This window comes from Leucoraja erinacea, chromosome 8 (genome assembly GCF_028641065.1).
Source record: "Leucoraja erinacea ecotype New England chromosome 8, Leri_hhj_1, whole genome shotgun sequence".
In the NCBI taxonomy this organism is placed as follows: domain Eukaryota; kingdom Metazoa; phylum Chordata; class Chondrichthyes; order Rajiformes; family Rajidae; genus Leucoraja; species Leucoraja erinaceus.
In genome coordinates, this window is record NC_073384.1 from 16,669,540 (window position 1) to 16,693,390 (window position 23,851).

Here is a 23,851-nt window from a genome sequence, read left to right on the forward strand (position 1 = left end):
TTCAAGGGCTGCAGATTTGATGTGCAGTGAATTGGTGGTGGCAGCGTGATTAGCAAAGCAGAGGGAACACACTGGAAGTAATTGTATGAAGAAATGGACAGAGATTGTTGGAAACACTCAGCAGGATGGGCAGCATCCGTGGTGAGAGAAACAGGGGTCAATGCTTTAGGTTGATGCTTCCCTGTCAGAATCCTCTGGCAAATAGGGGAGGTGGAGGAAAAGTGGGCAAGGTCCCCCCAGAAAGTGCATGGACAGGGTGGACACCAAAGATTCCAGTCAGACATCGCCAGACCTTTCAAAGGGATTTGGTTGCCCACACACATGGCTGTGGGCAGAAGAAAGGGTAGACAGCGGACAGCTCAGTCAGGATAGATAATGAAACCTTCCTGTCCATGAGGGGGATGGGGGGAGGGGGGGGGGGGGGGGGGTGATATGGAGGGATAGACATAGATTGGGCTGTGTGGAGCAGCATAGACCCAACAGCTGAACATTGAGTAACTTCCTCCTGTCACACTACAAGTAAGGTAACACTAGTACCGGTGCCGGTATGAAGTAGTTGGTGCAGAATGGTGCACTAACTAATCGTTCAGTTGTAAATTGGTGAGACCACACTTGGAGTGTTGTGTTCAGTTTTGATCACCCTACTCCAAGAAAGATACCATTAAGATGAACAGAGGGGCAGAGAAGATTTATGAGGGTGTTGGCGGAACTGGATTTTTTTGCAGCAGAGAGTGATGTGTGCCTGGTTCATATTGCCACAGGTGGTGGTGGAAGCAGATACCATAGTGACATTTAAGGTGCTTTTAGATAGGCAGGGATGTGCAGGGAATGGAGGAATATGGATTACATACAGGCAGAGAAAGTTAGTTTAACATAGAACGTCACCTATTCCTTTTCTTCAGAGATGCTGCCTGACCCGCTAGGTTACTCCGCCATTTTGTGTCTATCTTAGAAAATTAGTTTTTTTTAGTTTTACAGATACATTGCGGAAACTGGCCCTTCGGCCCACCGAGTCCGCGGCGATTAGTGATCCCTGCACACTAACACTATCCTGTACGCTAGGAACAATTTATAATTTTACTGAAACCAATTAAGCTACAACTGCACGTCTTGGAGTGCAGAAGAAACCGGTGCATCCAGAGAAAACCCACGCTGTCACGGGAGAGAAAATACAGACAGCACCTGTAGTCAGGATCGAACCTGGAACTCTGGCGCTGCAAAGCAGCAACTATACTGCTGCGCCACTGTGCCACAGTTTTACTTGGTTGCCCATTTATCCTAGATATTGTGAGCTGAAGGGTCTTTCCTGTACTGTACTGTTCTGAGTCTTTCCTGTACTGTACTCCCAGAAGCTCAGCAGGACTGCAGACCTGTTGCACTATTATCCTGACAGCATCTCTCCACTGTCCCTGATAACTGGAACGAGTGGAGTTAGCTGTTCCAGATGGGGACCACGCCATGGAGATGTGGCTTCCAGCTCAGCACTGTTGCCCAGCACCCCCACCCACTGCTTAGTGTGGCCCCGAAGCTGCGACTCGAGGTGCGGGCAAGAAGTACTCGGTCTCAGGGGGTTAACTCCATCAGGTCCAGGCTTTGATGCCGACCGCCTATCGGAGCTGACTGTGGCTTGCTCCAATCAGGCAATGGGGCTATGATGTAATGAGCCGGAGACTGGGAACTGGTCCGGAGACAAGGAGCTGGTCCAGACACATCACTCTCTGCTTCTTTGGAGGCCGGCAGCTGCGGTAAGTGGGAGCAGGGCAAAAGGCAAGCGATTGATCCTGACTGGTGCTTTGCCGGGGTTTTGCGGTGAAATGCAACCAGTCGCTATTTTTGCAATTGCAAGGGACGTGAGCGATTTCCATTGATAACAATAGCTCGACTACTCCACGTCATTGTACACCAATGCAGTTGTGATTTTTTTTGCATTAGTCCATGCTTTGATGAAATATGTTTTGCATGCTTTTGTGGAATTGTTAACATGAGTTATTTTGTTTTGATGGAGAAATTGAGCAAAGATTTATTTAAAAATACCAGTCCCTGAAATTTATGCTGGATCGAGATTCTAGAGACTGTCATTTGGTTTAAAAATGTAATAAAGTGGAATAATGCCTGCTACGAGGTGTCTTTACTGCTGGGTGGAGGACTGGACTTTGACGCATTCATCCCCGTGTTGCGTCTGCGGGGAGGTGATGGAATGTTTAGCTATCTGGCTTTAAAAACACACGGTAACTAATCAGATTATTGTTTTTAATTGTACTGTGTCTCGCTGTAGAACACGGGAGGAGGGTGGTAGTGCGTTCCTGCGAGGGCGGATGGATGGGCAAAGAGTCTGTGTCTGTGTCCCACACCTTTTGTCAGCTGCCTGTCTCGATCGGTGAGCGCCATCCACTAAATTGGTGCCTCCCCCCCCCCCCCCCCCCGACCGATCTCATCGTGAGTTACAACAGGGTGGACAAGGGAGGGTCTTCCCATCGCCACCGGCCAGGCTGTCTGGAAACAGAGGGTCACAATTCACCCGAATAAGGGCGTGCAGGCTGTTCAGGACTGAGATTAAGAGAAATTCCATCGCAAGGGGAAGGGTGGGGAGGGTGAAAGGAGAGGGGATAGGAGAGGGGGAGTGGGTGGTGGAGAGGATGTAAGTGGATGGTGGGGAGGGAGTGATGTGGAGAGGAAGGGGAGGTGGGGTGGGGGAGAAGGAGGAAGAGTGGGGAGGAAGGATGGGAGGGGGAAGGAGAAGGGTGGAGAGGAAGGGGTGGATGGAGGAAGAGAATGTCGAGCCCCCAGCGGCTGAATACATTTGAGACAGGAATCAGTGGGTGTTCATCGGATAATTAAAGGTGTGGGGTTTGTGCAGGGCAGTGGCATCGCGGTAGATCAGCTGTCATCTCTCTGAACAATACACGAGCGGCTGTCAGGGGAGTGGACGGGGACTGGCCATTTCCTTTCCCAGACGCTTAGTCCCTCCAGCAGTTTGTTTTTCCAGACTCCAGCATCTGCAGTGTCGTTTGTGTCTTTGGGCGTCGGGAGAGTGTAGGAGGCGACTGCGGTTTCTGTTGACAATGTCCCAGTGCTCTCGGCGTCACTCGCCGTGTCTGAGGTTCATGCCGCTCCCTGAGATCCAGAGGAGAAGGACCACCGCTCTCTGTATTATTGCCAGAGATTCTCCATTCATCCCGGGTCGGGTTATGGGTGTGGTCGTGGACTGGGGCTTGACCCGGGCTGGGCATGGGGCAATGTGGGCTTTACACTGTGCAGTTACCGCCTGCCAAATTACTGAGAAGTCCAGTTCAGACAGTCGGCTGTCTCTGGTTCAGCCACACCCAGCCACACACATTCAATATGTAGCCTGTTCACACCCAACCCTTGGGCACTGTTTATTTTATGTAGGTAGACACAAAACGTTGTCGTAGCTCAGCGGATCAGGCAGCATCTGCTGGAAAAGTCGGATGGGTGACGTTTCGGTTCGATATCCTTCTTCAGACTGGGAAGTCCAATCTAGACACCAGGTTACCTCTGGATCGGAAACACCCAGTCAATATTCAACAAATAGCCCTAAACTGCTCGGATCTAGCCCTTAGGAACAGTTTATTTCGAGTAGTGTTCTTATTCTGCTGAAGGATATGTTCACTGTAGCCAAATGGCGACACCCTACTAGACAGGGATGGGTGGTTTAGAGGCTGAATTACGTTCCCTCTGCACTGTCCCATCACACCCTCAGGGTAAGATACAGAGTGAAGCTCCCTCTTCACTGCCCCATCACACACTTCTGGATTAGACACTGACTGAATCTTTCTCAACGCCCTCTACTCCCTCTCATCACCCCCTCCCAGGTTTAGACACTGAGCGAAGCTTCCTCTGTTATCATCCAGTCACACAATCCCAGGGCTAGACACCGAGAAGCTTCCTCCACCATCCCATCGCACTGTCCCAGACACTGAGAGATGCTCCCTCTACATCATCCCATCACCCCCTCCCAGGACATGGGTTGATGGGTTGCTGACCCAAGCCAGCCATAGAAGGAAGATTGTTCCCGATGTTGGGGAAGTCCAGAACAAGGGGTTACAGTTTCAGGATAAGGGGGAAATCTTTTAGGACCGAGATGAGAAAAAAATGTTCACACAGAGAGTGGTGAATCTCTGGAATTCTCTGCCACAGAAGGTAGTTGAGGCCAGTTCATTGGCTATATTTAAGAGGGAGTTAAATGTGGCCCTTGTGGCTAAAGGCATCAGGGGGTATGGAGAGAAGGCAGGTACAGGATACTGAGTTGGATGTTGGATGATCAGCCATGATCATATTGAATGGCGGCGGTGCAGGCTCGAAGGGCCGAATGGCCTACTCCTGCACCTATTTTCTATTTTCTATGTTTCTATAGTTTGGACACTGAAAACACATGTCACTTGTTTATCCCATTAGATGCATTCGAGTAGAAATACACAGCCAGCTTCTTTCCTCCCAATTCTCCACAGCTTGTTGAATGTCTCTCTTTCCATTGTTGAAGCCTACCGAGGGGCTTGTGAATCAAGTGAACCTCCTTTGCAGGTTGTTTCATATGGGTCCTGAACTGCAATGAGCGTCATTCAGTAGCCTGAGGGCCTTTCTCAGGGTAGACTGACAAACACTTCCCAATGACTGCTCAACCCGGCAACTGACACGCTCTGCTACTAATTCAGCCTCTGGATCATATTCCCGTGCCATTGATTGAGAGAATCCTGCAGCACAGAAATGGGGTTTTCAACCCATCATGCCCTTACCAAACATTAGGTGCCCATCCATATAAATCCCATTTTGCAGCACTTGGTCCATAGTCTTTGATGCCTTGGCAATTGAAGCACTTGTTGAGATGCTCCTTGACCACCCCTCAGGCATTGCATTCCAGATTCCATTCACAATCTGGCTCTTGCGAGGGTTTTAGATACCTGATTTATGGGGTAACCCAGTTATAGAGTCATACAGCACAGAAACAGGAACATTGGCCCCACTCACCTGTGACCATCAAGGTGCCCCATCTAAACCAGTGCCATTTGCGTTTGTTTGGTCCATATCCCTCTGAACCTTTCCAATCCATGTACCTATCCAAATGTCTTTAAAATATTGTTATTGTACCTGCCTCAACTACTTCATCTAACAGGTTGTTTCACATATCAACTACCAACTGAATGGAATGTTGCTCCTCAGGTTCCTCTCTCTTAAACCTATGCCCTCAAGTTCTTGATTTCCCAAAGCTGGGGGAAACGGCTCACCATTCGCCCTACCTATTCTATACACCTGTATAAGATCACACCTCGGCCTCCTGCACTCCAAGGAACAAAGTCCTAGACTGCCCAATCTCTCCTAATAGCTCAGCCCATAAAGTCCTGCACCATCCTCATCAATCCTCTCTGCACCCTTTCCAGCTTAAAGTTGTACCTTCAACCCCTGCTCTTGTATTCTATGTCCCATATGCCTTATCCATGAACTTATCTATCTGCACTGCCATCCTTTAAGATTGTTGGACTTGTACTTCAAAGTCCCTTTGTTCTTTGATAGTCCCTGGAGCCCGACCATTCACTGTTCAACTATTCCCTGCACACACTTCAAAAAATGCATCATCTCAAAGGTTTCAAAAGTATTTCATTGTCACATGTGCTAATTAAGGTACAGCGATATGCGAATTACCATAAAGCCATACCAAAACAAAAAGCAACAAGAGACATTAATACATACAAGTTAACATAAACAGCGGATTCCCCACATTCCTCACTGTGATGGAAAGTAAAAGGTTCAATCTTCTTCCACTTCATTTCTCCCGCGGTCGGGGCAGTCGAACCACCCGTCGGGGCGATCAAAACTCCCGCAGCCGGCGGTCGCAGGCATCAGAATTAAAATCTGTCATTTCTTTACCCATCTTCCCAAATAACCAATATATCATTCTGTATCCCAAGATAATCTGCACTATCGTCAATACCACCAATTTTGTTGTAGTCTGCAAATGTATTGTTCACGCCTTCTGTATTCACACACGAATTGTTCATGTATTAACACAGTAATGATCCCAGTGTTCATCCCTGCAGCGCACCACAGATGCCCATTGATGAAAACAACCCTCTACCAGCCCTATGCCCTGGCATTCCCAGCCCCTGAATATCCAATATCTCTTCTGAAAATAATTCAGTTTACCAAGAGTTAATACAAAGCAACCTCCCACCTTTGCAAGAATCTATATATTTTTTTCTCTGAAGACGTGCTGTTGAGCTCGGTGATGAAAGTATCACCTCTGCACCAAAGATGATTCGGGGAGGGTTCGCTGTGTTTGCTTCTTGGTTTGGTTGAGGCAGAGGTTTGGTGCTGTTATGGGTTAGGGAATGGCGTGAAGCTGGACTGTGCGGGGAAATGTGATCTCATCCCAGGATGACATCACGGTCTCTCTAGCAACACCCCAGGCCAAAGTAGGGACTGCAGGGTCCCTCCCAATCCCCATCAGCAAAAGCCATCTATGGCCCACGAAGCTGACGCCTGGTCCAGCAGGATTTGGCCCAGCCCTTCTCGCCCACAGCCTGGTGATGAAATGAGACTTCAATGTAAAGATCAGGTTCGAGAGTGGAGACGATGCCTGCATTTTCTCGGTACATTTTGAGAACGTGGACCAATGTGTGAGGAGACACAAGTAACAATGAAAAATCTGCTCAGTAGATCGAGCAACATCTTTGTGTTGGGGTGGGTAGATGGTGAGAATAATGGCCAACATTTCTGGGTTAAATTCTACATTAGAACCACCTTGGAAATGGAGACTGCCTCCATTAAGTGAAGCACTTCAAAGTTACAGGTTTACAGGCTAATTGCTGGTATAATTGTAAATTGTCACTAGTGTGTGTAGGGAAGTGCTACTGTGCAGGATTCACTAGTCAGTGCGGACTAGATGGGCGGAAGGGCCTATTTCTGCACTGTTTCTCTAAACTAAACTGAACACATTAGGAGCCAGAGGAGGTGAGTAGGTTGTAGGAAGTAATTTGGTGGCTGAGATCCTCACTGGAGTCAGGGGAAATGGGGCAGTGGAGGAGCGCTGCAGTTTGGAGAACACAGGACAAGGCTAAACCTCCAATCTCCTCCAACACAGACTGAGGGACAGTATGACAACTAATCAACAACTGTTGTTGTACAACAGAGATGGGACTCGGCCTCATGAACCGGCCATCTGGGGGCAGGAGGAGGCTATTCAGCCCTTCAGACCCACTCCTCATATGCAGACCTCTGTGAGGTTCAAATCAATCCTCTCATTTTGAGATGCTGAAAACCCAGACAGGATTTGTGACAAGAGATTTGGCTGTGCATTCACTCTCTCCCTCGGCCATACCATTCTCCCTCCCCCACCCCCCTCTCCTGCCGCGCAACTCTACCACCCCCGCCCTCCCCCTGCTGCAACACTCCCCCACCCCCTTCCCCATGACACTATTCCCCACGCACCACTCCCCCACCCCCTCCCCCTGCCTCTCCTCTCCCCCACCCCCCCCCCTCCTCCCCCACCCCCTCCCCCACCCCCTCCCCCTGCCTCTCCTCCACCCCCTCCCCCCCCGAACCTCTCCCCACCCCCTCCCCCCCTGCCTCTCCTCCACCCCCTCCCCCGCCGCACCTCTCCCTCCACCCCCTCCCCCACCGCACCTCTCCCCCACCCCCTCCCCCTGCCTCTCAACTCCCCTCCTTGCAGCATCATCCCCCCCCGTCCCAACTGAGCTGGGCTGGGCTGAAGCTGGCCGGAGCAATGGGTCAGCAGCACAATGACTGGGAACACAGCTGGAACTGCTCACCCGTTGCCTCTGCACAGCTGGTGGGTAATGGTCCTAAAACCCACCTTTGCATAGCTGGGGGTCCCTGGAACCCACCTCTGCACAGCTGGAGAGTAGGACCCAAGAACCTATCCCTGGACACCTGTATAGCCAGGTACCCTGGAATGCAGCGACTTGTGGAAGCAACCCAGACCTTTGCACGAACCAACCTCCCATCCATTGACTCCATTTATAGCTCGCACTGCCTCAGCAAGGCCAGCAGCATAATCAAGGATGAGTCGCACCCTGGCCACTCCATATTCTCCCCTCACCCATCAGGCTACAGGTATAGAAGTGTGAAAGTGCACACCTCCAGATTCAGGGATAGTTTCTTTCCAGCTGTTATCAGGCAACTGAACCACCCTCCACAACTAGGAAGCAGTGCTGAACCACTCATTGGTGACAGACTATATTTGGTAGACAAAAATGCTGGAGAAACTCAGCAGGTGAGGTTGCGCTGCCCACTGTCTCCGCCTCTTCCTTTCTTCTTCCCGCCCCCCCAACCCCCACGTCAGCCTGAAGAAGGGTCTCGACCCGAAACGTCACCTATTCCTTCGCTCCATAGATGCTGCCTCACCCGCTGAGTTTCTCCAACATTTTTGTCTACCTTCAATTTTTCCAGCATCTGCAGTTCTTACTTGAATACTGAGTTGGATGATCAGCCATGATTATATTGAATGGCAGTGCAGGCTCGAAGGGCCGAATGGCCTACTCCTGCACCTAATTTCTGTGTTTCTATGTTTCTATGAACATTCAGACTATTTTTGATCGGACTTTGCTGGCTTTACCTCGCAATAAACATTATTCCCTAATCATGTATCTATACACTGTGAATGGCTCGATTGTAATCATGTGTATTGTCTTTCTGCTGGCTTTTTAGCATGCAACAAAAGGTTTACACTGTACTTTGGTACACGTGACAATAAACTAAACTGAACTGAACTGATGCATCTAATGCCTTTCAGTCTACAGTAAGGGGGTCCCACATCCAAAATATAATGTATTCTCTGTACAGTAATGGACTGTAATTGGGGCTGTTAACCTGCTTAACAGCTTAACACCTGTTCTCTCTGCTGGGTGCCTGTTCCATCTATTTACTGAGGACTTCAATTCTCCTTGTGGTTGTGACTAGCGGGATCCATCCTGGATGTTACTGGATCTTCTGACTTTGCCAGCACTTCACTCTCTCTTTTTTTCCCTCCCAAGGTTGTCGTGTGAACCCCATCCTCCGCTGTTCTCCGCTGTGGTTTGAGTTCCATTTCGGTCACCATGTCGCTGTCTGGTACGTATCGTCCTGTTCTCCCAACAAGCTCCCACCTCATGGTCTGTGCATTGTTTCACCCAGACCTGCACACACCGTCATAGACTGCTGTGGAGGCCAAGTCATTGGGTATTTCTAAGGCACAGATTGATCAGTAGGAGTGTTGGGGGGTATGGGGAGAAAGCAGGAGAATGGGGTTGAGTGAAACATAGATCAGCCACGATTAAATGGTGAAGTATTCTTGATGGGCCTTATAGCCTAATTGTGCTCCTATAACTTATGAACATGAATCTCCCTCTGTTTGTTTCTGGGCCTGGCCAAGATGGCCATTTGTTGGTCCAGGCAGTAGGCAATCGAGGGTTGTACCCAAGTCCCTACTCCTCTTCCAGGCCTATGTCCATGCCCACGTTTCCCTGGCGAAGGAACATGGAGCATCCATGGGGATTTTAAGGCTTCTGTGAACGTTGGGCGCTGCGTGGCTCGAGTGCATCATGGGTACGGCGGACAATTTTATAATAACAATTACAGCACAGAAACAGGCCATCTCAGCCCTTCTAGTCTGATGTTGGCAAACTGCATGCATAGCAGTTTTGGTCAATGTGGTATCTTGTAAACTGTAAATATGTAATAAAAGCTCCGTCAAAGAAACAGAACAGGTGCATCTTGAAGATGTAGTCTGATTCTTCCGCCAACACAAGTTGTGTTTTAAAGGACTGTACTTGGAGAAAGTGTCATCCACAGCCCACTCCCCTGGCTGCACTGTAACAGCATTTTCATTTCCACAGAAAAGGACACAAAGTACTCAGCGGATCAGGCTGCATATCTGGAGAACATGGGGAGGTGATCTTTTGGGTCCCTGCTTCAGACTGGTGTATCCATGCTCCCCTACATCAACTAGAGTCATAGACCGATACAGCACCTAGACTCACAACTATTTCTCCCCTCTTCCTCCCATTCCTCCTACATTCTTTCTTCTACTTTCACAATTAAGCAACTTCAATCCATTTGTCTCACACCTTCTGTCTTTTCACCTTTGGCCGTTGTCCAACAATTTGCTTATCAAATAGCCCTCCTCATCTGTGTCAGACTATTACTTGCCAGGTTTTGTCTTGTACCTCCTCTCTTCCAGCTTATCCCCCCCCCCCCCCACACACAATCAATCTGACGAAGGATCCTGACTTAAAACATCACGTTCCCCAGAGATGCTGCCTGACCTGCTGAGTTACTTCAGCAAGTGGTATCTTTTGTAAACCAGCATGTGCAGTTCCTTGTTTCTATACGTCTCTAGTCCCAACAGTACTGCAATATGAAAGTAAGCATGCAGGTACAGCATGCAGTGAAGAAAGCGAATGGCATGTTGGCCTTTATAACAAGAGGAATCGAATATAGGAGCAAAGAGGTCCTTCTGCAGTTGTACAGAGCCCTAGTGAGACTGCAGTTTTGGACCCCTTATTTGAGGAAGGACATTCATGCTATTGAGGGAGTGCAACATAGGTTTACAAGGTTAATTCCCGGGATGGCAGGACTGTCATATGCTGAGAGAATGGAGCAGCTGGGCTTGTACACTCTGGAGTTTAGAAGGATGAGAGGGAATCTAATTGAAACATATTAGATTGTAAAAGGCTAGGACACGCTAGAGCCAGGAAACATGTTCCCGATGTTGGGGGAGACCAGAACCAGGGGCCACAGATTAAGAATAAGGAGTAAGCCATTTAGAACGGAGACGAGGAAACACTTTTTCTCACAGAGAGTTGTGAGTATGTGGAATTCTCTGTCTCAGCGGGCAGTGGAGGCAGGTTCTCTGGATGCTTTCAAGAGAGAGCTAGATAGGGCTCTTAAAAATAGCAGAGTCAGGGGATATGGGGAGAAGGCAGGAACGGAGTACTGATTGGGGATGATCAGCCATGATCACATTGAATGGTGGTGCTGGGTCGAAGGGCCGAATGGCCGAATGGCCTGCACCTATTGTCTATTGTCTATTGTCTATTGTTATTCACATTAGCTGAATATATGTTTGTGAGATGTAATCTCCTTGGGTGCTGACACGGCACTGTAACAGTATTTATAACATGTTAGTGGTCTTCTGTAACAAAGTCATTAATATAACCAGATGCCCTTGGCTCGGGGATGTAGGAGAGGTTTGCACAAAAATGTACAACCTTGTAGTTGTCTCAGGCATGTGGTGGAGGGTGGTATTGTTCATTTGGCCTGATCTTTCCTTCACTTTCAGCCTACAAGAAGAAGATGAAGGAACTGCCCCTTTTCAACCTACTCTGCTCCTGCTTCAACCCTGAACCACACAGTAGAACTCTCTACAAGTTTGACGGTGAGCGCTGGGGGTGGTGTTGGTGCTGCGGGCACTGCATGGAGCAGGATAATCAGCACCATTACTGGGTGGGAGGCTAACACGACTGCGGGACTGTTTACAGAGCTGATTCTCACTCGCCAAATGTGGACACTGTGATTTTAAACTTGATGCTTTATACTCAGAGTAAATATCGCCTCACCAATTAGTCATACAGCGAGGAAACAGGCCCTTCAGCTCAATTTGCCCATACTGGCCAACATGTCCTATATACACTAGTCCCACATGCCTGCATTTGGCTCATATCCCTCTAAACCTGTCCTATCCATGTACCTGTCTAAATATTTATTAAATATTGTGATAGCACCAGCCTCAACTACCTCCTCCAGCAGCTTATTCCATAAACCCACGACCCTCTATGTGAAAACGTTAGCCCTCAGGTTCCTATTAAATCTTTCCACCCCTCACCTTAAACCTATTCTGGTTCTGGATTCCTCGACTCTGGGCAAGAGACTCCGTGCGTCCACCCGATCTATTCCTCTCATGTACATCTCTATAAGATCACCCCTCATCCTCCTGTGCTGTAAGGAAAAAAGTCCTAGCCTGCTCAACCTCTGCCCATAGCTTAGACCCTCGAGTCCTGACAACATCCTCATAAATCTTCTCTGCACCATTTCCAGCTTAACATCACCTTCCCCTACATGGTGACCAAAACAACAACATGGTGACCAAACCATTCATTTCCCACTTAACTGATTTCACCAAGATGAGTGGGTATAGCGAAGGGGAGCAGGAAATTGCAAAGGAAAATTCGGAAGACAAGAGGAGAGTACAGGTGTCAGCGGTTATGGGGAGAAGGCAGGAGAATGGGATTAGGAGGAGAGATTAGATCATGAATGGTGGAGTACACTTGCCGAATAGCCTAATTCTACTCCTATTCCTTATGACTATTTAAAATCTCCCTTTAATAATTTGCGCTCTCCTTCCAGTGAGCTCCGAAAGACCCTCTCCTTTGATTAATTCTACTCCTATCTCTTATGACATGACCTTGACATTGGGGTTGAGTACAAAGAGTCAAATCAATTTTGGGAGATGAGGAAGGTTTGACAACTTGGTGAGGAGATCGACCTGGGTCCAGGGAAAGAGCTGTGTGTACGTGACCGTACCACCACGTAACAGCGTGACCCTTCTATAATAATGCACTCAGTAGAAGACACTGCACCTTGAGAAGGATTGTACAGTCACAGAACCATACAGTATGGAAACGGGACCTTTGGCCCAACTCCTCTGTACTGACCAAGATGCCCAACTGTGGTAGTCCCATTTGCTGGCATTTGGCCCATATCCGTCTAAACCTTTCCTCACCAACACCTGTCCGAATGTCTTTTAAATATTGTTATTATAATTGCCTCAATCACTTCCGTGAACAACTAATTCAATATACTTACCACCCTCCATGTATAAAGGTTTCCACTACAGTTCTTATTAAATGTTCCCCCCTTAAACCTATGCCCTCTAATTCTTCACTCTAGAATTAGACTTAAAAAATACACTGTGTGCGTATTCATTCTAAATATGCCCCAGTAATTCTGTACACGTTTAAGTTTACCCCTCAGTCTCCTACATACCAAGGTATAAAGTCCTAAGCTGCCCAACCTCGCTGCAGGCCAGTCCCTTAAGTCCTGGCAACATCCTCGTAAATCTTTTCTGCACTCAATGGCATCTTTCCTATAAAAGGGTGACCATGTCTGAACACTATGTTCCTAAGACGGTTTCAACAACGTCCTGTGCACCTGTAACATAATGTCCCAACATATATCTGATGCCCTTTAGGTTGAAAATTAGGTGGTGTTACTGGCTTTGGGAATGTTCATTGGTGAGGTTTATAAGACTGAGAAGAACTTATGATACAGTCAAAGCAAGTTCATCAGGAGGAAGATCAGAAGCAAATTGACACAAATATACTAAGAATATTGAGAACATTCTCCACAACAGCATCTAAAGGATCTAATGGGTCTGAATTTATAAGGTATTTGTCGGGACTGCTTTAGTTCAGGTTAGAGATACAGCGTGGAACAGGCCCTTCAGTCTGCCGAGTCCACACCGATCAACAATCCCCGCACACAAACACTATACCACACACACTAGGGACAATTTACAATTTTGCCAAGCCAATTAGCCTACAGACTTGTACGAGTTGTGGGAGGAGATCCTGGAGAAAACCCACGTGGTTACAGCGAGAACGTACAAACTAGCCAGGATCAAACTAGCGCTGTAAGGCAGCAACTCTACCGCTGTGCCATCATGCCGCCCCTGGTGTGGTATCTCTGGCAGAAAAGAGAAGGTGCGCTGCACTGTGGGATAGGATCGAGGGAGCGAATGGCTTCCTGTCCAAGAGTGATGCTGATGACCAACAAGATCCCTGTGTTGCAGATCCAGCTGACCAGAACTGGTGCTTTATCTCTGACATGGAGGTGAAGGAGCTGAACAAGCGATCATCTGGTCTGTCCTTCGAGGTCATCCTGAAGCCGCCATCCTTTGACGGGGTTCCAGAATTTCACACGGCACTCCCAAAAAAACGGGACCCGTCCCTGGAGGAGATCCAGAAAAAACTGGAGGCAGCTGAGGAAAGGAGGAAGGTAGGATGGCAGTAACGTGGAATAGCGGTAACAGAGGATCTGACCAGGGTCTGGGTTAAGATGCCTGGAGGCTGACTGAGGTTTGTGCTGGGAGAGGGAGGGTAGACACCAGGGCACTGACGGGCTTGTGGGGGCGACAGCCGGAGACTGGCAGAGGTCTGGGAGAGACACTGGGAGACTGACCAGGGACTGGGGAAGATGCACAACTGTCTGGTGTCTGAGTCCCTCTGGTCTGGATAGACGAGTCTGGGATTCTCTGTTGGGGAGATGGTGAATTGCTCTAGAGAAATGCTCAAACGCTCTGGGGAGATGGTTAAAAGCTCTGGGGAGATGGTCAAACGATCTGTCCCGCTCTTACCACTGCGGGCCTTGTGTTCTTCCAGTGTCAGGAGGCGGAGCTGCTGAAGCATCTGGCTGAGAAAAGGGAACACGAGCGGGAGGTGATCCAGAAGGCCATTGAGGAAAACAACAACTTCATCAGGATGGCCAAGGAGAAGCTGGAGCAGAAGAACGAGATCCAGAAGGAGAACAGAGAGGCCCACCTGGCGGCCATGTTGGAGCGGCTCCAGGAGAAGGTGAGGTGTTCTTGTTCCTCGCTCCTGACCCTAATTGGGATGGCCATGCCCTTTCCTTTCCCCACTCTTCCCTTCCCTTCCCTTCTCCGGAAGAACCTGACTGGAAAGCACAGTGGCAGAATCGGGAAGTTCCCCTTGCAAGATCTTGGTGGACAAGATCTATTTCCCAGTGGAGACGGCGGTGTAATGGAGATTGTCTATGCAAAGGCAAAGTATTTGTGAGTGGCTCGGACAAAGATTTGCACCAGTTGTAACTGGTCCATTGACCTGCAGAGAATGCATTGTGCGTGGGATGGCCGAGTCCTGGCTGCTCCAGGGGATGCTCCATGAAACATCCCGAATGATGACAGAGATGACTATTAACGAGAAGACAGACACAAAATGCTGGAGTAACTCAGCGGGCCAGGCAGCATGTCTGGAGAAAAGTAATAGGTGACGTTTCGGGTCAAGACCCTTCTTCAGACTAAGAGTTGTGGTGGAGTGAATGAAGACGTACAGTACAACTCAGAGACGGCACCGATGGCCAAGGAGCCCACAATGGTCCATTGTTGGCTGTGGAGGGTGATAACAAAGGGAATCAAACAGTGAATCTAGCATGATGACTAGGGTGGGTGAGTGATAGAGAGGGGAAAACGCAAGGATTACTTGAAATGAGAGAAAACGATATTCATAGCGCTGGGTTGTAAGCTGTCCAAGCAAAATGTGATGCTGTTCCTCAAATTTGCATGTGGCCTCACTCTGACATTGGAGGAGGCCCAGGATAGAAAGGTCCGTAGTAATTCCTACTGACCATTAAACTATGGATGCATTGGTAATGTGGGTTATCACTTAGGTAGATAAGGAATTGAAAATGGATTTGGTGAGTTTGTAGTGACTAACCATTTTTAAAAAAATTATACAAATACTTTTATTCAGAAAACAAAAACAAACATACAAAAGGATAACACCATCAAAACTGCCTTTGCGGCAGTTTACAAAACAACAGTCATCAATTTTAAAATAACGTCGTCCTCATCAGTTATACACTAGGCCTACCGCGGTGACCAGCGTTCACGGACGGCCTCCAAATCCCCGTGGACACCGCGTGTTCCCTCTCCAGGGACACGCGGGCACGAACATAGGCCTGGAAAAGGGGCAGGCAGCCAACCCCGGTGTGGCCGTCGACTATCCTCTGCCTGGACCCGCGAATGGCCATCTTGGCCAGGCCCAGGAGCAGATCGACAGGGAGACCCCCTCCTCCATCCCCCCCCGGCCCTCCCCCCCCCCCCCCCCCCCCCCCCCGCTGTACAGGGTACCCAAATATCAAGAGCGCGGGGCTAAAATGTAGTTAAAACTTGAGGAGCAACCCCTTCAGATAGTCAAACAGGGGCTGCAACCTCTCACACTCCATGTAGACGTGGAACGGGTTTCTTCCACGCCGCAGAAGTCTGTGAACCAGCTCAAGTACCTGTTACATGCCACAGCTTTGTGCAACACTCTCCACCCCGGGTCCCCGATGTAATGGGGAGGACTCTCTTATAGAGAGCCCTCCACTGGGGACCGCTCCTGCCATCAGGTCAGTGACTAACCATGGGAGTGTGTGACAGGACAGCATAGAGGGCGTGTCTAACCCTATACCATGGGATTGTGTGATGAGACAGTGTAGAGGAAACATTACTCTGTGTCTGAGATTACGCAATGGGACGAGGGTATAAAGGAGGTTTTATTCTGGGTCTAATCCATGTCCAGGGAATACATGACAAGATAGTGTAGAGAGAACATCACTCTGTGCCTAATCTGTACCATGATGTGACAATGTAGAGGGAACTTTTCTCCATGTCTAACTGAACATACATGTTAGGACAGGGTGGAGGGAGTTTCACTCTGTGCCCAGGCAGTGTGTGAGGGGACAGTGTGGAGGAAGCTACACTCTGGGTCTAACCCTGGGGATAGGATGGTGCAGAAGTTGCTTTACTTTGTAATTGACCCGTGTCCTGGGGGTGAGTAATGGGACAGGCTGGAGGAAGCTCCATTGTGTCTAACACTAGGTTTATGTGATGGGACAGGTTGGAGGGAGCTTTAATGTGTCTAACCTTTGGTTTAGGTGATGGGACAGGGGAGAGGGAGATTCACTCTGTGCCTAACACAAGTTTATGTGATGGCACAGGTTAGCGTGAGCTTCACTCTGTGTTCACATGTTATAGGAGTAGAATTAGGCCATTTGGCCCATCGAGTCTACTCCGCACTTCAATCATGGCTGATCTCTGACTCCTAATCCCATTGTCCTACCTTCTCCCCATAACCATTGACACCCATTCTAATCAAGAATTTGCCTATCTCTATCCACTGACAGGCTCCACAGCCAATCCTACAGTGCCTAACCCACAGTGTCTAACACTGGGTTGATGTGATGGGACATGGGAGGTGGAGCTTCACTCTGTGACTAATATGCTCTAGGTGATGAACAACACTTCTAATAGCTGGTTATTTTATTCCAGGACAGGCGTTCAGAGGAGGTCCGAAAAAATAAACGTCTTAGAGCCAACGCAGAGCGATAGAGGACTCTGGATTCGGGGTGACTCCAGTCTAAGCTTCTCATCGAGCGTTTATTTGTAAATATTTATTCTGAACAATGTAGGCAGCCAGTTAGAGGGGGGAAAGACAGTGATTCTCAGCTCGGGGGCATGTAAACAAATGCAAAATCAATTCCTCATGCACCGTTCAGCTTGTTGCTTGGTCGTGGCCTGTTCTGGTCCAGCCCGGGTCAGGTTCAATCCAGTCCTGGCCCAGTCCGGTCCAGTATTGGCCCTGCTCCGGTCCAGTGCGGGCCTGGTATGACCTAGTCTGTCCTGTTTTGTCTCCCTCTGGCCTGGCCTGGCCTGGCCTGTCTGGTCCAGCATGCCCTGATCTCTTATCTGTGATCATCGCTGCAGTAAGGATTGAAACCCTTTTTTTTACATTCATTCCTACAACGTTTCCCCATTTTAAATGGAATTCCAAGCTATGGAAAGCACAAACCTGCCCCACATTCAGTGCTGTGTGTGTAGAGGGGTTGTCCCTGTCTGAGGTGTCTCAGCACCCTCTCTTCTCACGTACGACCATCTCCCACCACCCTCATCAGCTTTGATTTAACCCTTTGCTCTCAAGTTGGTAATAGTTTAAAGGCAAAACCTCTGTCCCACACTCTCCTCCATGGACTGAATAAGCAGTCCTTCACTCTGCACCAGTCTCAGTCCCAGTCCCACAGCATCCCCTCCTGAGTTTCCCCAAGTCCAGACCGCTCTTTCCGAAGCAGAATACACAGTCAGGAAACCTGAAACAGATCAGTAACACTCCTGGAAAGTTAGACACAAAGTGCTGGAGAAACTCAGCGGGTCAGGCAGCATCTCTGGAGAAAAAGAATGGCTGACATTTCAGGTCCTTTCTACACTCCTGGCGTGTCCCCTGCTTCTCTCTCTGCAGTCGCTGCTCGGTTTGCTGAGTACGACACCCATTCCTTCTAACCAGAGATGCTGCATATCCCGCTGAGTTACTCCAGCATTTTGTATCTATCCACTTTTTACCCTCCTGATTTCCTTAAGTATACTACTGCCTCCCCTTCTGGTGCTAGGGACAAATGTTCCCCAGAGAATGATTCTTTATTGGTTTCTAGGTATCACAAAACATCAAAAAACCAAAAGTGTTTATTTGTTATATGCACCCGATATAGACAATAGGTGCAGAGGTTGGTCATTCTGCACTTCGAGCCTGCACCGCCATTCAATGTGATCTTGGCTGATCATCCACAATCAGCATCCCGTTCCTGCCTTCTCCTCATATCCCCTGACTCCGCTGTCTTTAAGAGCTCTATCTAACTCTCTCTTGAAAGCATCCAGAGAACCAGCATCTACCGCCTTCTGAGGCAGAGAATTCCATAGACTCACAACTCTTTGTGTGAAAAACGTTTTCCTCATCTCCGTTCTAAATGACTTACCCCTCATTCTTAAAATTGTGGTCCCTGGTTCTAGACTCCCCCAATATTGGGAACACGTTTCCTGCCTCCAGCGTGTCCAAACCCTTAACAATCTTATATGTTTCAATGATATTCTCTCATCCTTCTAAATTCCAGAGTATACAAGCCCAGCAGCTCCATTCTATCAACATATGACAATCGTGGCATCCCAGGAAATAACCTGGTGAACCTATGCTGCACTCCCTCAATAGCAAGAATGTTTTTCCTTGAATTTGGAGACCAAAACTGCACACAATGTTCCAGGTGTGGTCTCACTAGGGCCCTGTACAACTACAAATGACCTCTTTGCTTCTATACTCAACTCCTCCTGTTATGAAGGCCAACATGCCATTCGCTTTGTTCACTGCCTGCCGTACCTGCATGCTTACTTTCAGTGACTGATGAACAAAGACCCTCAGATCCTGTTGTACTTCCCCTTTTTCCAACTTTTTTTTTCTTCTTTTTTTTATGTCTGCTATTATTTATTTTGAAAGTTAAGATTTGGGTTTTTCCAACTTGACACCATTTAGATAATAATCTGCCTTCCTGTTTTTGCTACCAAAGGCGAGAACCTCACATTAAACTGCAACTGCCATGCATCTGCCCATTCACCCAACCTGCCCAAGTCACCCTGTATTTTCATAGCATTCTCCTCACAGTTCACACTGCCACCAAGCTTTGTGTAATCTGCAAATTTGCTAATGTTACTCTGAATCTCTTCATCTAAATCATTGATGTATATTGTAAATAGCTGTGGTCCCAGCACCGAGCCTTACGGTACCCCACTAGTCACCGCCTGCCATTCTGAAAGAGACCCGTGAATCCAGCTCTTTGTTTTCTGTCTGCAAACCAATTTTTTATCCATGTCAGCACCCTACCCCCAATACCGTGTGCTTTAATTTTGCCCACTAATCTCCTACATGGGACCTTATCAAATGCTTTCTGAAAGTCCAGGTAAATTACATCCAATGACGCTCCCTTGTCCATTTTCCGACTTACGTCCTAAAAAAATTCCAGAAAATTAGTCAAGCATGATTTCCCCTTCGTAAATCCATGCTGACTCGGATCACTCCTGTTACTGCTATCCAAATGTGTTGCTATTCATCTTTTATAATTGACTCCAGCATCTTCAGCCACCACCAATGCCAGGCTAACTGGTCTATAATTCCCTGTTTTCTGTTTCCCGCCTTTCTTAAAACATTAGCTACCCTCCAATCCTCCAGTACCCTGGGATGCAGACCATCAGGCCGTGGGGATTTATCAGCCTTCAGTCGCATCAGTTGACCCAACACCATTTCCTGCCTAATGTGGATTTCCTTCAGTTCCTCCATCACTCTAGATCCTCTGGCCACAAGTACATCTGGGAGATTGTTTGTGTCGCCCTTATTGAAGACGGAACCAAAGTACCTGTTCAACTCGTTTCCTTGTTCCCCAAAATAAATTCACCTTTTTCAGTCTTCGAGGGTGCAACTTTGGTCTTAACTAATTTTATCTCTTCACATACCTAAAGAAGCTTTTACTATCCTCCTTTATATTCTTGGTTGGCTTACCTTTGTACCTCATCTTTTCTCCCCGTATTGCCTTTTTAGTTATTTCTGTTATTCTTTAAAGGTTACCCAATCCTCTGGCTTCCCGCTGTTCTTTGCTATGTTATACTTCTTCTCTTTTTTTTATACTGTCCCTGACTTCCCTTGTCAGCCACAGTCGCCTCTTACACCCTTGGAATCTTTCTTCCTCTTTGGAATGAACTGATCCTGCACCTTCTATATAATTCCCAGAAATATCTGCCATTGTTGTTCCACTGTCATCCTTGCAGGGGTATCTTTCCAGTCAACTTTGGCCAGCTCCTCCCTCATGGCTCCATAGCCCCCTTTGTTCAACTGTAATACTGACACCTCCGATTTACCCTTCTCCCTCTCAAATTGTAGATTAAAACATATCATATTATGGTCACTGCCGCCTAATGGCTATCTCAAGTTCCCTATCAAATCCGGTTCATTACATAACAATAAATCCAGGATTGCCTTCCTCCTGGTAGGCTCCAGTACAAGCTGCTCTAAGAATCCATCACGGAGGCACTGTACAAACTCCCTTTCTTGGGTCCAGTACCAACCTGATTTCCCCCATCTACCTGCATGTTGAAATCTCCCATAACAACCGTAGCATTATCTTTAATGACATGTCAATTTTAACTTTTGATTCAACGCACCCTATATCCAGGCTACTGTTTGGGAGCCTGTAGATAAGTCCCATTAGGGTCTTTTTACCCTTACAATTCCTCAGTTCTATCCATACTGACTCCACATCTCCTGATTCTATGTCACCCCTCACAAGGGACTGAATTTCTTCATCACCAACAGAGCTACCCCATCCCCTCTGCCCACCTGCCTGTCTTTTCGATAGGACGTATATACCCTTGAATATTCATTTTCCAGCCCTGGTCCTCTTGCAGCCATGTCTCTGTAATTCCCACAACATCATACTTGCCAATTTCTAACTGAGCCTCAAGCTCATCCACTTTATTTCTTATACTTCACGCATTCATATACATCACTTTGGCTTCAGTATTCACCTCCTCTCTCACACCGGCCACCATTGGCCCTGACCTTACTCTCTTATCCCTTCTCGAACTTTCTTTCCCATTCATTCAGGATGCTTTTGTAACTTTTCCTGTGCTCACTTCCCCTTTAACTCCATCTTTATACTCCCAATTTGTCAATCCCACCACCTCACTTTTTAGTTTAAACCCACACGTGTAGCACTAGCAAACCTGCCTGCCAGAACGTTGGTCCCCCTCCAGTTAAGGTGTAACCCGTCCCTTTTGTACCAGACAAATGAACCAGAACAATGAAGTTCTTACTACTACAGCTTTACAGGCATATTAGATGCAATTACAACAATATATATACAATACATTATTATTTATTCGAAGTAATCCAGGCTTTGAGAGTATGAAAACCAAACCATGTAGAATAATCATAGAAGTGCAAAGTCCATAGAGGCTGGGTGCTGAGGTAGGGGGAGGGGGGGGGGGGGGGTAGTTCAAGACCTTGATTGATGGGAAGGAGCTGTTCCTGAACCTGGATGTCATGGGATCTTGGGCTCCTGTATCTTCTTCCGTATGGTGGCACTGAGAGCGTGGCCAGGGTGATGTTGGTCTTTGATATTAGCTGCCTTCTTGAGGCAGTGCTTCCTGTAAATCCCTTCGATGGTGAAGTGGTCAGTACACATGGTGGACCAGACAATATCCACCATCCGCTGCAGTCTCCTTCGTTCTTGAGCATGCAAATTTCTGAATCGTGACGTGATGCAACCAGTCAGTATGCTGTCCACTGTACACTTGTTGAAGATCGCTAGAGTATTCACTGACAAGATGAAGCTCTGACAAAGTAGGACATTGGTGAGCTTTCTTTGTGATTTATATCGATGTGCTGGACCCGGGACATATTATCAGAGAGATGCATCAGAAGCTGTTAACACACCTCACCGTCATCCCGCAAATGAAGACAGGTTCACGGACCCTTGGCTTTCCCTTCCTGAAGTCAATCGGTTGCTTGCCTTGCTAACATTGAGAGCAAAGCGTTCTGGCACCACTCGAGTAGATTATCGATCTCCCTCCTGTACTCTGACTCATCGTTACCTGGTATTTGTCTTGTGACTGTGTCGTCAGTTGATTTAAATGTAGCATGGGAATTGTGCCTGGCTATACATTCGTGGGTTTAGAGAGATTAGAGCAGGGGGCTGAGCACGCAGTCCTGAGGTGCCCCAGTGCTAATGGTCAGTGAGCTGGAGTTTCATTGCCAATCGATACTGAATGTGAAGTTGCATTGGGACGAGCAGAGGCCCAGTTCTCTGAAATTGATGATGGAGCTGGCCAAGATGATGGTGTTGAACGCCAAACTGTCGTCAATGAACAACTGCTTGATGGACCCGTTGCTGTTGTCCAAGTGATCAGGAGCAGAGTGCAGAGCCAGCAATATTGATACCACTGCCGGCCTGTTGTGGAGGGAGGCGCGTTGAATGGGTCCAGGCCACTAATGAGGAGGAGTTGATCCCATCGTAACCAACCTCTCGAAGTACTTCATCACAACGGCCGTGTGCGTCAGTGATTGCTAGTCGTTGAGGCATGCCATCTTGCTCTTAGACACCGCTTTGATGGATAGACTTTTAAAATAGGTTGTGACCATGGACCATCGTATTGTGATGTTGAAGATATACAGTACGTGAAACCTCCGGCCAGTTGGTCCGCACTGGTCCATACTCGGCACACATTTGGGACAATTGAACTTTTGGGTTTTTGGGGGTTGTCAATGTTTTACTTGCCATGTGACACGCACTTACACATAAATATACACAATTACCAGCTACTCTTGAGAGAAGCGCTTCAAAGGTACACCACTCCGTCAATATTGCTCCTGCGTAGCACTGCATTCCTTCAGTAATGCCCCTCTCACAGAACGGCACTCCCTCACTGCCCTTCTGATGGCATTCCCTCAGTACTGCTCCTCCCACATTGTTGCTCTCCCTCAATACTGCTCCTCCGACAGTGCGACACTCCCTCAATGCCCCTCTGACGGTGTGGCACTCCCTCTACTGCCTCTCCTTCAGTACCGTCCCTCCCACAGAGCAGCACTCACTCACTACTGCCTTCCCCAACAGTGGGCACCCTCACCAATCCTCTGACAGTTCTGCACTACCTTGCTGCCTCTTTGACAGTGTGGCAATCCCTCTGCACTGCCCCTTCCTCAGTGCAGCACTCCCTCGGTACTGCGCCTCTGGCATACAGCACTGTTTGTAAAGCGGATTTACAAACCAGCGATCAGTGTGTTCATGTAAGTGCTCACTCTCTCTCCATCTCATGCCTGTGCAAATCTGTTGATTCATCTCAATAAAAGTATTGTCTGGTGACCTGACCTCTGGCTCTCCACTGTGTCTCGAGAACACACTGACTGCTGCCATCTTCATCTAATGTTACTGGGGACTGGGGATCGCCACGGCTTGGAGGTCTGGTATACTGGTCAGGGAGGGTGATGGATAGTATGGGAACCTGGGGCGTTACTGATGTGTAAATGGAGGAATCAGGTCTTGAGATCGCTTGGTAAGTAAGGACACGGCAAGTCATACAGTGTGGAAACAGGCCCTTCAGACCAACCTGCCCACGCCGACCAACATTAAGACAACCGTCACATCAGGTCAAGTTTATTGTCACACTGTATGCATAAGTATGGCGAAATGCAGGTCCAATTAAAATCTTGCTTGCAGCAGCATAATAGGCACCTAGACGATGCACAAAAACACA

The 23,851-nt window shown here is 48.1% G+C and overlaps 1 protein-coding gene across 2 annotated transcripts; it reads left to right on the forward strand.

Moving 5' to 3' along the window:
• The first annotated feature begins 1,538 nt into the window (after positions 1-1,538).
• Positions 1,539-23,465, forward strand: LOC129699360 (stathmin-4-like). 2 transcript variants are annotated; one of them, XM_055639065.1, is made up of 6 exons: positions 1,539-1,745; positions 9,009-9,084; positions 11,294-11,389; positions 13,802-14,007; positions 14,391-14,582; positions 17,060-23,465. In XM_055639065.1, the coding sequence occupies exons 2-6, from the start codon at positions 9,072-9,074 to the stop codon at positions 17,117-17,119; spliced, it is 567 nt and encodes a 188-aa protein (XP_055495040.1). In that variant the 5' UTR covers positions 1,539-1,745; positions 9,009-9,071; the 3' UTR covers positions 17,120-23,465. The 2 variants fall into 2 exon arrangements, with proteins under 2 accessions (XP_055495040.1, XP_055495041.1); XM_055639066.1 differs by having other exon boundaries at positions 1,541-1,745; positions 17,065-23,465.
• Positions 23,466-23,851: the final 386 nt, after the last annotated feature.